General features: G+C 42.0%; 1 protein-coding gene across 10 annotated transcripts in view; it reads left to right on the top strand.

Moving 5' to 3' along the window:
- The window catches only part of COLEC11 (collectin subfamily member 11), a 47,520-nt gene that overhangs the window by 20,529 nt on the left and 11,437 nt on the right, over positions 1–15,554 (top strand). For all 10 annotated transcript variants that reach the window (XM_005506812.3, XM_021293496.2, XM_065055962.1 and 7 more), the window contains 2 exons: positions 3,187–3,342; positions 9,539–9,610. In XM_005506812.3, coding sequence (XP_005506869.1) covers positions 3,213–3,342; positions 9,539–9,610 — 202 coding nt within the window. In that variant the 5' untranslated portion in view covers positions 3,187–3,212. The remainder of the gene's footprint in view (positions 1–3,186; positions 3,343–9,538; positions 9,611–15,554) is intronic.

Genomic DNA, 15,554 nt, shown 5'->3' with positions numbered 1-15,554 from the left:
CTCAGTGCTTTCCCACATAGGGAAAGGGTTTATGTCTAACTTGGCATTGAGAAGCCTGTTCTTGCAATGAACCCCTTCACTTTCCAGTCCACCAGCACCAACTGTTCTAGTGCCAAGTCTGGCCTTAAAAGCCTTGGAAAGGAAGATCTGGAGACACACCCTTCTCCTCAGCCTTTCCTCTTGGCTAGTTTCTGTTGCTCCCTCTTTTTCTCACTGACTACTATGAACCATGGACTTGGCAAAAAGAGACAGAACCATCCACTGTGGATACTGTGGGCTCCGCTAGGCCACGAAGTACACCAAGAGACAGTGTCTTGTATGCTGGTGTTAGGAATCTCCTTCTGGGAGATGTGGCCAGATTCAAGCTTAATGTATGTCAAGCGATTTGTTTGGTATGCACATGAGGATATTTGGGAGAAGATATCACAGAGATCTGATACTTCAAAACTATAGAAGACTCTGGTCAAATAGTTTGTATAACCTTAGAAAATAGCTGTAAACTGGCCAGTGGCCTGACCTGGTCTTTAGTAGTCTGGGCTGGCTCTGTGCATGGACAAGGAAGGCAGAAGCCCAATATAGCAGGGGACAGTAACAGCAAACATTTTCCTGCCGTTTTTTTTCTGTCAGAGCCCTTGGGAGCTGGGCTCATTATTGCTTCTGCAGTAAAAGCTTTACATACAAATTTCCATTACTCTTCCCTTCACCCCCACCACTACTGCTGTCTTCTGTGTCCACCTTTAAGATGTGCCTTCTCCTCCAGCTCTGGTTCCGCATCCTTAGGTGGCAAAATCAATTTTGACTGCATTCTTGAGAATCCTTGAGTGACGTTGCTGCAATTGTGAAAAAGCTTAATAGGACCTAAATATTTGAGCAGCCAAGGTTTGTAACTCTGTTGGGTTTCTGTGCTTGTAGCAATACCTGAGCTATGTATTTTAAAGCTGATTCAGACATGTACAAATGAGCTGCAGTCATCTTAGTTGTGATAGCATAAGCAAAATTTTGGGAACTAAGCACTCTTGAAAAGGGGAAAAAAAAAAATAGCATCTGTATATGGCTGAGTGTTGTCCAGAACCAGCACCCTAAGCTAGGAGAGGAGATTTTGTAAATGACCTTAGTACTTGGTAGTCTGACAGGAGTGATGGTGAGAGTACAAAATGCATTTCTTCTAAGATTGGCTATATTGTCACCTTCTACACTAAAAGGTAATAGGATGTTGAAACAGAAGTCTTGAAAATAAAATTGTTACATTACAAATTGGTGGAAACTTCCTTTTTTGGGTCTGTACTCTCCTGGGTCTTCTTTCTGGTTGACAAAGCTTGTCTATGAAGTAGTTCACACCTCTTCTGGTACAGGAGCATAGCGTGTCATGGCTGTGAAAATCCACAGATAGTCCCTGTTCTTCCCTTCCTCCATGGGAGGATTACCCAGAACCAATGGTTTTCCCTGGGATCTTCTCCCTCACTGTAGTTCATTAGACTATGACCATATAAAGTGATCCCTTGACCCTGGAGCTCTTCCCAGGTACAAGCTTATACCCCACCGTTTTGAACTGTGGTCCTCCTGTACTTTGCTCTCCTTTGGAAGGAAAACTGGGGAGTCAAAAGGGGCTTACAACATAGTGTAGTCTGTGCCCTGAACCTGGATGATCAGTGAGAACTGGGGAGTGTATTGTGGAGCACCACTGCCCTGCCACAGACATGGTGCAACAAGGCTGTTGTGAGGCAGAACAATCTCCCCCATAACTCCCTCTCCACATGAGGAGTGAGACAATATCTGCTCCCATCTGACCCCCCCCACTGCAGTCTACTAACTTTATCTCCTAGAGGATAATGAAGCACATACTAGACAGCAATTCAGAGGGATAATTTATTCTCTGAACTCCAAAGTCATCTACTTAGTCTTACTGCTAAGGCATTTATTAAATGTATCAGAGTTGATGGTGGAATTTAAAATTAGAGCAAGGCTTTTTGATAGTACAGGCAAATTGAATTTTGTTGCATGCAAAGGGCAGTCTGTCCATCTTGCTCCTTCCGTTATGTTTTGGTATCTGCTTCAACAGCTTATTCTCGCCCCGAAGCTCCTTAATCTCCTGTCCCTGCTGAAGTGCACTTAATCCTTCAGGCCATCACCAAAATAACAGATCCACCCTTCTAGACGCCCAGCATGTTGAGAGACACAGACCCACGTACTGGCCCCACACCTGCACCTAATCCTACTTGGCTTATTTTTGGAGGAAATCAGGGCATGAAGAGTAATATAACCCCATCTTCTTGCTTTAGATGTAAAATGCGTGTCTGTATCATGGCTATAAAATATGATATATGACTTTCTTTTGAAACCCTCATATGACTTCCAGCTTGTTTGTGTAGTCTGGAGCCTTGGTGACAGAAAGACTGGAAAAGCATATCAGAAGTACATAAATAACGCTTTTGTCAAAGGGTATTTCTACAGACTCCCTAAATATTGACTTTTGATGGTCCTTCCACACAAACTCCATTTCTGTACTGTTATTTTCTGAGAGATCTCTTCAGAGCCTAATATCAAGCAAGCCATTTCACTTGGAGGCTTAGACAAAGGTAGTTTCAGAGATGAATCTCTTCAGGATTTATTGAAGGCTCTGATGTAACTTTATTGCATGATATAGTGAAATATTATCTCCCTTTCACCCTCAATGAGTTACAAAATGGCTGTTGTATCAGACAATTTGTGGGCACAATTTCACTGCTCAGGTAGATGGGAAGTGAAATTTCAGGCCTTTGGGTTGGTCTCATTGTCTGCTGAATTGCCTCTAGAGCAGTCTGTGCTCTTTCTAAGTGGCAACTCAGTACTAGCATTTTTCAATGCAAGCTTGTGAACTGGATTTTCTCCATTGACCTTTCTCTCCAATGAGAAATCATGAACACAGAATTGCCTATTATTAGCATCGCTTAATATCCTTCCTCTTAATTAAATTTCTTCTGAGCTTTATCTTACCAAGCCTAACACCAAAACAAACTGCTGAACACGCTGCTGCATGTTTCATGTGTGCCTGTGGAACATACAACCTGCTCGGAGGACCTGCGCACATCCTGCTCATGCTGTGTGGGTTATGGCATGCAAAAATGTATTCATAGTAGGATGCTGCAGATCAGAAACTGTTGAAAGTCTTTGGAATTCTTATAACTGTTTATTCATTCTTTTGTCTAGGAGTCAGTGACCTGTAAGTGCTCATTATGAAGAGAGATCTGGTTTTCTTGGGGACTCTAATTAGCCTTGCCTTCCTGTCACTGCTAAGGTCTGGATATCCTCAACATATTGCAGAGGAGTCCTGCTCTGTTCAAATTCTTGTTCCAGGCCTCAAAGGTAATGTGGAAGTCTACTCCATCATTCAAATGCTAATCCTTTCTTTCTAACAGGCTCATTTGCACCCCTGACTGTTTCTAAGAGAGACAAAGAAGGTGCCTTGCAGTTGTCCTCTTATTTGTCCAATTTGTAGCTTCCTTAAAAAATGAATTTTAAGGTTTGTAAGACGAACTTAAGTCTGTTAAAATGAACACAGTTCAGAGGATGCATGCCAAGTTTCCCAGACTTGCTCCTGACCTGTGGTGCTTCCTACTCTGATCTGCTGCCTGGTTGCTTTCTCTGTGTTTATAGTCATGACTGGTAAATCAGGCCCTACTTTGTATCTGGGGAGGTTTTCATTTCCGTTTTGTGAGGTAGTATTGGGAAATATTTTGTATTACCCAGTCTTATGCTTGTCTTCCCTTGATTTTTAAATGCTCAAGTGCCTTTTAGAAGAAACAAAAAATTAGTTAGATTTTTGGTGTTTCTGTAGTTTCTGTTGATGAAAGCAACATTTTTACAAATATTCCCTCAAACTATTGCCTCAAAACGATGGCATAATAAATTAGTGATCTTTTAGTATCAAAAAAAGTATTAAGGTACCTTAGATAGGAAATCAACAGCTGAGAATAATTAGCATTTTAAAACAACAGTATCTATTATAGTGTGAAATCCTTGGCCTGTTTAGCCAATAACAGTAATTCTTGTTACGAAAGCTATAGTATTTCTACTGGACTGTAACACCTATGAGCACAGGGAAATACCTGTTAACTAAGGACAGAAAACCTTATGAAAACCACCTGTTTATAATTAATGATTTTTAAAAAAAGGCATTGTTTAAGAACTGCATAATTAACCTTCCAGTTTTTCTGGTAGTTATGCATTGTAGTATCACAAAACTCACCTAACAATATTGATGCCACAAATATTATGTAGCACAACACGGGACTTGACGTGGTTCCCTGAGGACCATAGTATGGACTGCAGGGTCTGCCTGTGTTGCTTCATAGATTGGTGAGGGAAAGGCTCCATTCTGTCCTGCAGTTGTTCATAGGGTTAAATTGCAAGCACAGCCTGGTCACAGGTTTGGCAGTGGTGTAAACTGCCCTCTCCAGATGTTTCCCAGTTTGGATGTGGCTGCCCTGTGCTGGAAGCAAGAGAATTGGGCTGTAAGGGAGTCATGCTTGGCCAGTTGGCTTCAGGGCCAAAAACAGTGCTCCTGTTTTGTTTATTATTATTATAGGTGCAGCTTTAGATGCCTGAAGCAAAATAAAATCTATATTTTTTTAATTTAACTTCAGGAAGTGGCCTTTGAAGGCTTAATAATATTTACACCTTCTGCAGATGTTCTAGTTAGAAAGAACAACATTATATCCAGGTCTTCTGAGGTTTGACTAAGCCTTGAGTGAAGTTGCTTAATTTGTTTGATATGTTTGTTGTAAAATAGGTATAAGATAGCACTGTTGATGTGACTCACAGAGAAGAACACAGTCAAGGTGTGTTGTCTAAAGTCACACAGAAGATCAGTCAAAGGGTTGGACCCCACTGCATTGGGGGCTGAAGCTTTGAAATTATTTTTAATTCCAGAGAAGCTGACAGGCTTCGATGAGTTTTGTAACTTCTTTGCCTTAGTTTCCTTATTTGTGTAACCAGTCAAAATTAGCATCTGTGATTGCCATCTTTATGAAAGGACCGTTGTTATATACAGCAGAAATTTTTTAAATGTATAAACAGTACAGCACGCTAGCCCTTTGTCAGAAGGCAGTCCTGAGCCGGGAAACAACAGAGGCTTGAAAACCATCGTGTGTTAATGATTTCACTCTGCTTCATGAGATGTGAGCCTTCCAAAAGTGAGAGAGATTGATGTACAAATTCAGTGAAGCACAAAATGGCCTGATACAGCCCCAGTTAATGTGAAATCCCTAAAAAGCTATCAGTGCTCCAGCAATGCTATCAGGGGGACTGGCTCAGAGGATTGGTAATGAGATACTACTGTCCTTCACTGGCACAACTCCAACCCATTTTGGTGTCCAAGGCTTCCTTTAAACTGAGCATATATGTGGCTGCATGCCCAAATTTTGTCTCCCACGCAGTGGGATTTGCTCACTGCAGCTTTTAGATCTGCCCCATCTCCTCCTCTGTTGAGCTGCTGGCAACACCTCCCATGAAGGGGGAACAGAACCCCTGCTCCACTGCTGGACATGAACCTGTCGGGATTTGGGAAGAACAGGTACAGAAAAGAAGTGGAAGAAATGGGGAAGACCATGGGTATGTGTAAGGGAAAAAACAGGAGGAGAGGGTTAAGCCTAAGAGGTGGTTCAGAAAATTGAGCTGAAATGGGGCGGTAAAGGAGAGACACTAAGGAAAAGTACCCAAACGTGGGAGGGTGTAATGGAGAAATAATTTTAGAAGAACAGGAAAAGCTCAAAGGAAAAAAGAAAAGAAAGGCACAAAGAATGAGACCGAGTGGAGAGACTAGAAACTAGAAACAAAACAAAAAAAAAAAAAGCAAAAAAGGAATAAGAAGATGACACAAAGCCAATTAGGAATCCACAGAATAAAAGGGGAAATCGGAAGGGGGATGAGATAAGAATGGAGTTGGAACTGGGAGATGAACAAAGCCAGTAAAGACACCAATAGAAAAAGGCACAAATGAGTTTAAGGTCAGAAGCTTAGGTCATAGAGAAAGATTTTTTTTTTTAATAACATCAACAGTATAGAAGAGTAAGATGAAATGTAGAAGGGAAAAATGCCATGGCTCTGAGAATCCAGACAGCAGACTGATCTTTGTTTTAGAAAACCAACAATATTAATAATAGGAAAAGTGTGTTATATGTGAAGAAGGGGTGGAAGATGAAGCCTCACTGCATTGCTTACTCATATTCTTCCTAAAGTCCTATTCCTTTTGATAGGCCCATGAGACTGAAATTACTACTATTGCGGAAAAAGAAACAACATGGAACAATCCTTCAAAGCTTTAATTATTTGTTTGCCATCTTGTTTTCTCTCCTTTCTAGAATCTAAAGCAGGAATTGTCTTAAGAGTCTCAATGATATACAATACATTAAAAAGCTGATGCTACATAAATAAAATAAAACCATTTTTTCATGCCCACATGATGCATCTACTCACACACGGAATATGAGTAATGAAATAGAGTTATCACCAGCCAAGCAATGCTTAATAGCTCACAAAGTTAATATTTTGTGTGCTGTTTTCATTACAGTAGATGGTACAGCTCAAGGTAGGCAGGATGCAAACATAATCCTATCCCAAAGAATTCAGAAAAGGGGGCCAATTGACAGCAATATTAAGATATGTAATTTTAATTATGAAGGATCTCTCTCAGAGACAATAGGATAAGGAACTTGTAGTAGTGTCAAGGTTGTGACTGGTACCCATGGTCCTGCTGAGCTCAGTTCAGTACACAGGCTGCATTTCTTTTGGGGGTGTGGGCCATCACGACGCTGTGGAGTACTGCTGGGCACGTCCTGCGCCATCTCAGCTGTGTGGGCAAGAACTGGGTTGTGCTGAGGAAGGAGGTGCTCTTGCATGCAGCAAGGCTGGAGCAAAGAGCCACCCAGGAAGAGATGGAGAGGAGACTGAGCCAGAGGTGCAGCTGCAAAGGGACGGTGGCTGCTGGAGGAGGACACGCCGGAGCCACGGGGTAGGGACCACAATGCACTGAACCCAGTGTCCTGCTCCCAAGGGACTGGTTGTAATGTGCAGCACAGGGGCTGGAGATCAGAAGGAGGGTACAGAGATGTCTTCCTCTAAGTTAATTTGTTATTTTTTCCTAATTCAGGAATCAAAAGCTAGAAGTTAGTGTTAGTCGGTGATAAATTAAATAGGTTATAAATTCCTTGACAGAAAACTGTTTTGTTGCACATGACACCTGCACAGGCTTTGCTTCCTCAGCTTGCACAGTGCTCAGGGTACATACAGCAAAAATAGAGAAATACAGCAAAGCTGAACTAGACCGCTGGTCAGTCACTCTTGGCCAAGGCCTTACTGCTTAAAACAGCAAACCAAAAAATGCAGAGTAGTCCATAGCTGGGCCTGTAATGGGGTAATCTTCTCCCAGGGAAAGTTTCTTAAACACCCACACTAAGGAATGCAGTGTCATCTTATTATAGGAATAAATGCAGGCAAGTGTAATGGCCTGAAGCAAGAGTGATCTATTTTATTGATCCCTAATGCACAGCTTTCACTCTGAAGAACGTGTAAAGCAATAGGCTGTAATAGCCTGCTCTCAGCCTCTAGAGAGCACAGAAAAGTCACTGTCAGGATTTATCTTTGGGAAGCAAAGAACTCATAATCAGCCTTAAGGGGGAAAGGCAATCACACAAATCCTATTGGTTACCTGATAATAAAAAAGTGACGTTCCCAAATGTGCCAAATAATAGCCTGTTTCATACTAGCAATATTATTCACTGGGGATTATGAGAAGTTTGTCCTCATTAAGGTCACAGAATGGCCTGTTTTTGCATGTCTGAAATCAGGGAAGGTGGTCTGGAGCCTGCTGGCAACCTGAAGAAGGAAAATATAACAGATGGGGGACCAAGTTCAGGTCACAGCCACCTATGTCTGAAATAGAGAAGTGGAGGCTGCTTATTTGAAACTTACCATGTTTTGGCGTGTTTTTACATGTCGTCTCTATGGTCCCTTTCTGAAGCACAGCTGCCAGCTATGCCGGAGAGCAGAGCTTGAGGGGAACACGACAACTGTTGACTTTCGTGCTCTGGAGCTCCCTTCAGCTTCCCGGAGAGCAGCTAATGCTCGCTTTCCACTGCAGAAACACAGTGCTGGCACGTCAGGTCTCTTGTGCTAGCTCTGGCTTTTAGATGTTTGCTTTTTATTTTCTGTGGAAGCCATAGAGCTTTCTTCTCCTTCATATAAATATTTTTTTTTTTTGTAAAGGTGGCTATATAAATCATTCTTTAAACTTCAATTTGTTTAAGAGATTTTAGTTTTATATCAATGGCAAACTACAACTGTAGTACAATAGTAGGGAGGGAAACAAGGTAAGCATCCCTAAATTTCCAGTGAAAGGCACCAGGGAAGCAAATATTTACAGAAACTGATGTTTAAATATGCTGAATATAATAATAATGTGCATGATCCATGTACATGGAAGTACAACGCACAGTGGTTTGTACCACAGAGATTAAAAGGCACAGTATATAACTGAGAATATGGATTAGGAGATACTCTTTCATGCTTAAAAATGATCCTCTAAATCAGGGATGTAGCAATGCCTTCCTATAGGCCTGATCCATCCTTACTCCATAAATGGCTTTTTTTTTTTTTTCAGTTTGAGATTACAGTTAAGCCATTTTCACTTGGGCCTTAAGGATGTCCTTAGCACATACTCAGGGAATGTTTGGTGAACACAGAGCCAGAAGTTTATATGTCAAGTTGGACCCTAATTCTGAAGTTCCTACTTAAGTATCTCCTCGATACTTCTCCTTAAGCTTCTATAATACCTGAAGCTTCTACTTAAGCTTCTCCCTGGTATCCAGTGATAGGACTTGCGGGAATGGTTCTACACTGCGCCAGGGGAAGTTTAGACTGGAAATTAGGAAGCATTTCTTTACTGAGAGGATGGTCAAACACTGGAACAGGCTTCCTAGAGAGGTGGTTGAAGCCCCAAGCCTGTCAGTGTTGAAGAGGCACTTGGACAAAGCCCTTAACAATATGCTTTAACTTTTGGTCAGCCCTGAATTGGTCAGGCAGTTGGACTAGGCGATTGTTGTAGGTCCCTTTCAACTGAAATAGTTCTATTCTATTCTATTATTCTATTCTATTCTATTCTATTCTATTCTATTCTATTCTATTCTATTCTATTCTATTCTATTCTATTCTATTCTATTCTATTCTATTCTATTCTATTCTATTCTATTCCAATTTGTGAATTGTGCTGTTGGACTTTTTGGACGTTGATGATATGAGCAACATCTATAAAACTAGACCCATTGTATGAGACTTCAGTAATGTATTGACTTTGGTTTTGTCAGTGTCTATGCCAATTGTGGGAAACTATTCTGTGTGCATTAAGTAAAGCTGTTAAGTCAGACTCCATTTGCTTTTACTTTTTCCCCCCTCTTCTTATAGTAGGTTTTTATTTTCAGTAGGGAGGCTGATGCTCTTGTCACTGTCACCAGCAGAAAATAGTCCTGATTTAATAAGATTCTTCTGTTTCCTTTTGTATTGACAGGGGAGGCTGGAGAAAAGGGGGAGAAAGGTGCTCCAGGTCGTCCAGGCAGAGTTGGGCCTCCAGGAGAAAAAGGTAACTTTGTTGAAGAAGATGTTTTGAAGTCATTCCTGACCAAATGGTGCCGTTTCTTGTGAGGCAATGATGATGAGCATGCTCTTTTCCTTTGCTGGGTGTCTAAATAATCTTTGGACCCTTTTGTGTACTGTTATTTAACCCTGGTAGGCAGCTCAGCCCCACCCAGCTGCTTGCCCACCCTTCCCCAGTGGGATGGGGGAGAGAATTGGAAGGGTAAATGTCACAGAGGCAACCCACAGGTCAATTGAAGGGACAACAAGGTCCAAAACCAACTTTTATTAGGCCGGCGAGGAACAGGGTTTTAGCACTCCAAAAGTGACTTAAATACAGGTTCGGATATCAGTGGAGGAAATTATTGAGAGGGGCGGTCCACAGAGTGCATGCACGTGGCTTCACCAAAACAATGCCGGAGCCGTCCCCGAGTCCCGGAGGAGTACACACTTGCCTAAACACGGTGTGGGGTTATTTTTATAGAGATACACGTACTCGTAGTGAGTACGGAAAGTGTGCACTCGCGATTCTGCGAGAGTAAATTTATAATACGCTCGCAGTCCTGCGAGAGTTATTTTACACGTGCAAATGTGCACGGAATCCTACACGTGCTTATGTGGAAGCACGGGAGGAAAATACACTCACGATTGTCCGAGGGGCTCTCGGCGGCCACTCGCGATTGTGCGAGGAATAAAATACTTGTGCAAATGTGCACGGAAAGAAAATACACCCGCGATTCTGCGAGGATTAATTTTACACGCGCTTATATGGAACGCGGAAAGTTATACGTGCAAATGTGCACAAAAAGTATAAATATACTCGCAATCCTGCGAGAAGTTTTACTCACACCTGTGGCAGCGAGGCAAGCGGAGTCCCCATCCCAGGGAGGGGGGCTCTCGGCAGCAGCATCTTGCTCGTGCTCTGAGAGACCCATGGCAAAGTGGGCGGAGTCTCGACGAGAGTCCCGTTTTTGTTATCTGATCAGACCTGACTATAGGCATTGTAGAAGCTTCTCTGCACCCCCCCCACTGTCTGTGGGTGCCCCTGAAGCCTCCTATCATCCCCCACACTGGGCGCGGCTCAGTGTGCCTTGGCACTCCCTTCTGCTAATGTCCCAGGAGCCAGGGTGCTCTGGGCCAAACAAAAGAAGCTGTTAGCCTCAAGTAGCAGAGAAAGGGGGAGATGTGCCATACTGAAGGAGGGAGGGGGGTTGCATTCTGCCACAGTAAAAGTGACAAAACTTGTGGGTTGAGACAAAGACAGTTTAATAGGTAAAGCAAAAGCTGTGTGTGCGAGCTTCCGTTGGCAGGTAGATGTTCAGCCATTTCTAGGAAAGCCGGGGTTCATCATGTCTAATGGTGACTTGGGAAGACAAATGCCATCACTCTGAATGACCCTTTTCTTCCTTCTTGCCTCGGCTTTTATTGCTGAGCCCAGTGTCATATGGTATGGGACATCCCTTTGGTCAGCTGGGGTCAGCTGTCCCAGCTGTGTCACCTCCCAACTTCTTGTCCACCCCCAGCCTACTCGCTGGTGGGGTGGGGTGAGAAACAGAAAAGGTCTTAACTCTGTGTAAGCTCTGCTCAGCAGTAACTAAAACATCCCTGTATTGTCAATGCTCTTTTGGTCACAAATGCAAAACATAGCACTCTACCAGCTACTGTGAAGAAACTTTATTCTAGTCCAAACCAATAACACCACATGCACTCATTTGTAGACTATTGCTTTCTGGTCAAAATGATTCATTTTGGGAAAAAAAAAATCTTGATTTTTTAGACAGGTCTCTGTGAAGAAAGACACCAAAATGTCTTCTTCATAATTTGCCCTTTGCAAATGAAAAAATATTAGATCAGAGGGAAAAATAATGAGGCTCAATTTCCCTGTTTTCTTATGTTTGTAGATGTGAACACTTACAATACCACAATTAAAACCCTTGAGGGAAGACAGTAAGCCATAATAGGCAGAGATGGCCATGAGTGATTCCACATTTCTTGCATCACAGTTCAGTAATATTTATGGAAAGATGGTGGTAATGCTGTTTGCATTGTCATTCAAAAATATTTGGAGCTCTTGAGAGGAACAGTTCTCAACAGTATTCAGTTATACAGCTGAGAGAAAGATTGCATTTCTGTCTTGCAGGAAATTCTGTCTTTTCACATTTGTTTTTTCTCCTGGAGCAAGGAGGAAATTTGACCTTCCTAAGTTTTCTGGGAGATGCACATTCTGAAAAAAAATCATATTCGGGGTAGTCAAAACCTTTTATTTCAGTATTTAAATTAAACATTTGACATTCAGGATGATGGAGTTAGTTTTTACTAAACTGAATTTACAAGCTTCCTTTCAAAGCAGTCACAGTGGTAATTTACACTTCCTTATGATGATGCATGATCCACTATGTAGTTCTTTTGGGCCATTATGGGAGCCTGATACCTGTAGTTTTCCCTGGGACCAAAATCCATAGCTGGAGCTCTTTCCCCTATACCACACAGAAAAACTGATAACTCCCATGAGCGGTATGTGTGTTCAGTCATTGTATTTCCCTTATGGAGATGTACCCTTCAAGGATGACTTTTGTAAAAAATATTGGAAACTAGACTTTCAGCTCTCACAAGGTAATGCAGCATGAAGAGAAGTATCACAGAATAATTTAGGTTAAAAGGTCATAAACAGCTCATTTAGTCCAATCTCCTGCTTAAAACAGGGCAGATTTCAAATTTAGATCAGGTTACTCAGGGACTTGTCCCACAGACTTTTGAAAATCTCCAAGGACTGAGATTCCACATCCTTTTTCATAGGTCTGTTCCCCAGTGCCATTGTGGAAGACCTTTTCCTCTGGGCCACCTGAAATTTTTCTTGTTGTATTCGTTGCCTCTTGTCCTTTTGCTATGTGTCTCTGAGAAGAGAAGGCCACATCTTCTCTACAAAGCACTTGTAGGTAGTGGAAGACTGCAGTTAGGCCCCTCCCTTACCTTTCTCTGCTCCAGGCTAAATAAAACTATCTTCCTCAGCTGGGCTCCAGTTTGCTTCTGTGGTATGAGTACCCAAAAATCTCTGGGTCCTTCTCTGCAGAGGAGTTTTTTAGCCAGCCATTGGCCAGCCTTCATCAGTGCATTGCAGGTGAAGAATTAAGCATCTGGCTGAACTCATGATATTCCTGTCAACACATTCCTGCAGCTTGTCGAGCTCCTTCTGACTGGCAGCACTGCCCTCCAGCACCTTAACCACTCCTGCCAGCACAGGGTTTCTTGCAGACTCACAGATGATCCTTCCACTTCTTCCTCCCTGTCACTGGTAAGGACTGAGGAATGGCACTCATTATTAGCTGCTGATTAGACTTTGACAGGCTTGCATCAGCTAGCCTTCTCAGTACCCTTGAATGCCTTCTGGCTAGTGCCATGGACTTGTGTACATCCAGATGAAGCAGTCCCTAGCTCAGTCATCCTCTACCATGAGTAGCATGCCTTCCCCAGATCTTTGCTACCAGATATGAAGAACTGGGAGTCCAGAGAGCAGACCTTGCCAGTGGAGATTAAAGCAAAGAAAGCACTAAGTACCTTGGCCTCTCCTGTGTCCTTTGTCACTAGGCTGCGTTTCTCCTGAGCAGAGTGCCCATGTTATCCTTGGTCTCTTTTTTACTGCTGCCTTCCCTGTCCTGTCTTTCATGTTGTCCGTCCATAACTCCAGCTGAACTTTGACCTTCATCACTTCATCCCTTCACACCCAAAGAATATTTCTATGTTACCTTTTGGTAACCTGTCCTGGTAGCCACCTCCTGTATGCTTCCTTTCTGTATTTGGTCTCAGTCAACAGTTCCCTGTTCAGCCAAACTGGCCTTCTGCCTTATCTGCTGATTTTCCTGCATGTTCTTGTGCTTTAAGCAAATTGTGCCTTAAGACCGAGAAGCTCTTTCAGGGCCCCTTTGCACTCCATAGCAGCCTCCGATAGGATCATGCCTACCAGTTCCTAGAACAAGCCAAAATCTAGAAGTTCAGGGCCTTTGTCCTGCTGCTTGCCTTGGTCACTTCCCTCAGGATTTTGAACCTGTCATTTCATGGAGGCAGTCATGGTCACTTTAGTCGAGGCTGCTGTTGACTGTCATATTCACAACCAGAGGGTATGTGAGGTCTAAGAGACTACCATCTCTAGCTGGAAACCCAGTTCCTGCATTAGATAATTGTCCATACTGCACTTTCTGCATTGATTGCTCCTCATGGTGCTGTTCTCCCAGAAGATACTGAAATAGCTAGTCTCCCACTTCTTGACAAGACAGTGATGTTCCTGATTTTGGCTGCCTCTCTAAATTTGACTTGCATGCTTTCAACAGACCAGTCACCTGTTATGAAACAAAGCTCCATGCACTCAAGGTGCCCACTGTGCAGAGCATAACCCTTGCCTTGTCTTCGATGCCTGTGCTTCTTAAAGAGCCAGCATCCATCCACTGCGGCACTCCTGTTGTTCTGGCTCTTCCACAATACCTGGGCGATTGGTGTCATTAAATAAACTTCCAGTTCCTCCTGTTTGTTTCTCAGGCTTTGATCATTTCTATACAAGTGTTTGAGATGGGCACCTGGTCATACTGCTTTCTCAGGGAGAGCTTGAGAGCATCTCCCATTGTGCAAGTTTCTCTAGCTTGGCATTTGGTCAAATCCATTAAAAATGTTTTGGACCATCTGAGAAACAGATGTACACTTTTTCAGTCAGAACAATCCATGATGTAACATTTCATTCATATATTTTGTACTGTAAAATTGCATTTACTTGGAAAATCATTCTCACAAGGAATGCTTGATTAATAATAATTATAATTTTCCACTTTTCCATACCTCCAAAAGTCTGAAATTCTGAAGAGACTGAAAGAAGAAACACTGAAGTGAAAACTCACCACAAGAAAACATACTTGAAACAGACAAGAGATGAAAGAAAATTTAATACTAACGCATATTATATTGGTATTTTTCCAGGAAGTGCTTTCAAATTAAGTGTGGGCAAAATTTCTTACTGCTTCTCTAACAACATATTTTTTCCACTTTCCTTTGTGCATCCAGATTTGACTTGACGCAGGTATGTTCTTGGAATATTTGGTAAACAGCTTTATTTTAGAATAGTAATAAATTTCTACAGACAAGCTCCTGGTTAAAATAAATACTAATTAACATAGTTTAGTGGATAATGAAAGATGGATAAAATTGTTGTGTCACTTTGCATTTGCCCCTTCCTAAGAGCACACGTGGATGATCACAGCAGCTCTGTTTCTGCGCAGTCGCCTAAACTGCAGTCACTGTGTTAACATGTGTTTGACCCTCTGTATTTCTATCAAAGCCTGTCTTGTTGGGCTAATATTTGTCTCCTTCTCTTGATGGAAACTGCTACATTTCAGTGTATTTTTCTGCTTTTGAGTGAGTGAGGGAAACTAATTCTTCTGCAACATTTGTGGAGTTTTCTACTTTTGCTGTTAATTTACATTATCAGAATCAAAATAATTTTTTTTTTTTTTTCTTTTTTCCCCCTTCCCCTTTCTTTGTTTCATTTGTCAGGCAAGAAAATGTGCTTAGTTTCTTTGAACTCCTTAGGCATATAATGATCAATGAATAAATAACATGCAAAATAAATGCTTTTCTTATGGTATATTTGACCTGAAACGAACATCTCAAGATGTGAAAGTCCTGCAAATATTTTTATAATATCCTTTTATGCTTTCCTCATGATATTTTCAGATTTTGGCAGCTCGGAAGATGATAAATATTAGAACTTTCCGGTGCTTACTGGAAATGAATGTACTTCTGAGTGTTCTGATGTTTCAGGGTGAGATCAGACATCCTGATGTCTTTGGGCACTGATTAAGGTTAAATTCCACTTACTTTCCTCATTGCTTTTAATTAATTGTATAGGTCAATTATGATGCATAGCATATCAGCAGAATATAAAACTGCATTGGCCTTATATAAAGCAC

This window comes from Columba livia, chromosome 3 (assembly GCF_036013475.1).
Source record: "Columba livia isolate bColLiv1 breed racing homer chromosome 3, bColLiv1.pat.W.v2, whole genome shotgun sequence".
Classification (NCBI taxonomy): domain Eukaryota; kingdom Metazoa; phylum Chordata; class Aves; order Columbiformes; family Columbidae; genus Columba; species Columba livia.
The sequence above is the reverse complement of the archived record's forward strand: the minus strand, read 5'-3'. Positions and strand labels throughout refer to the sequence as shown.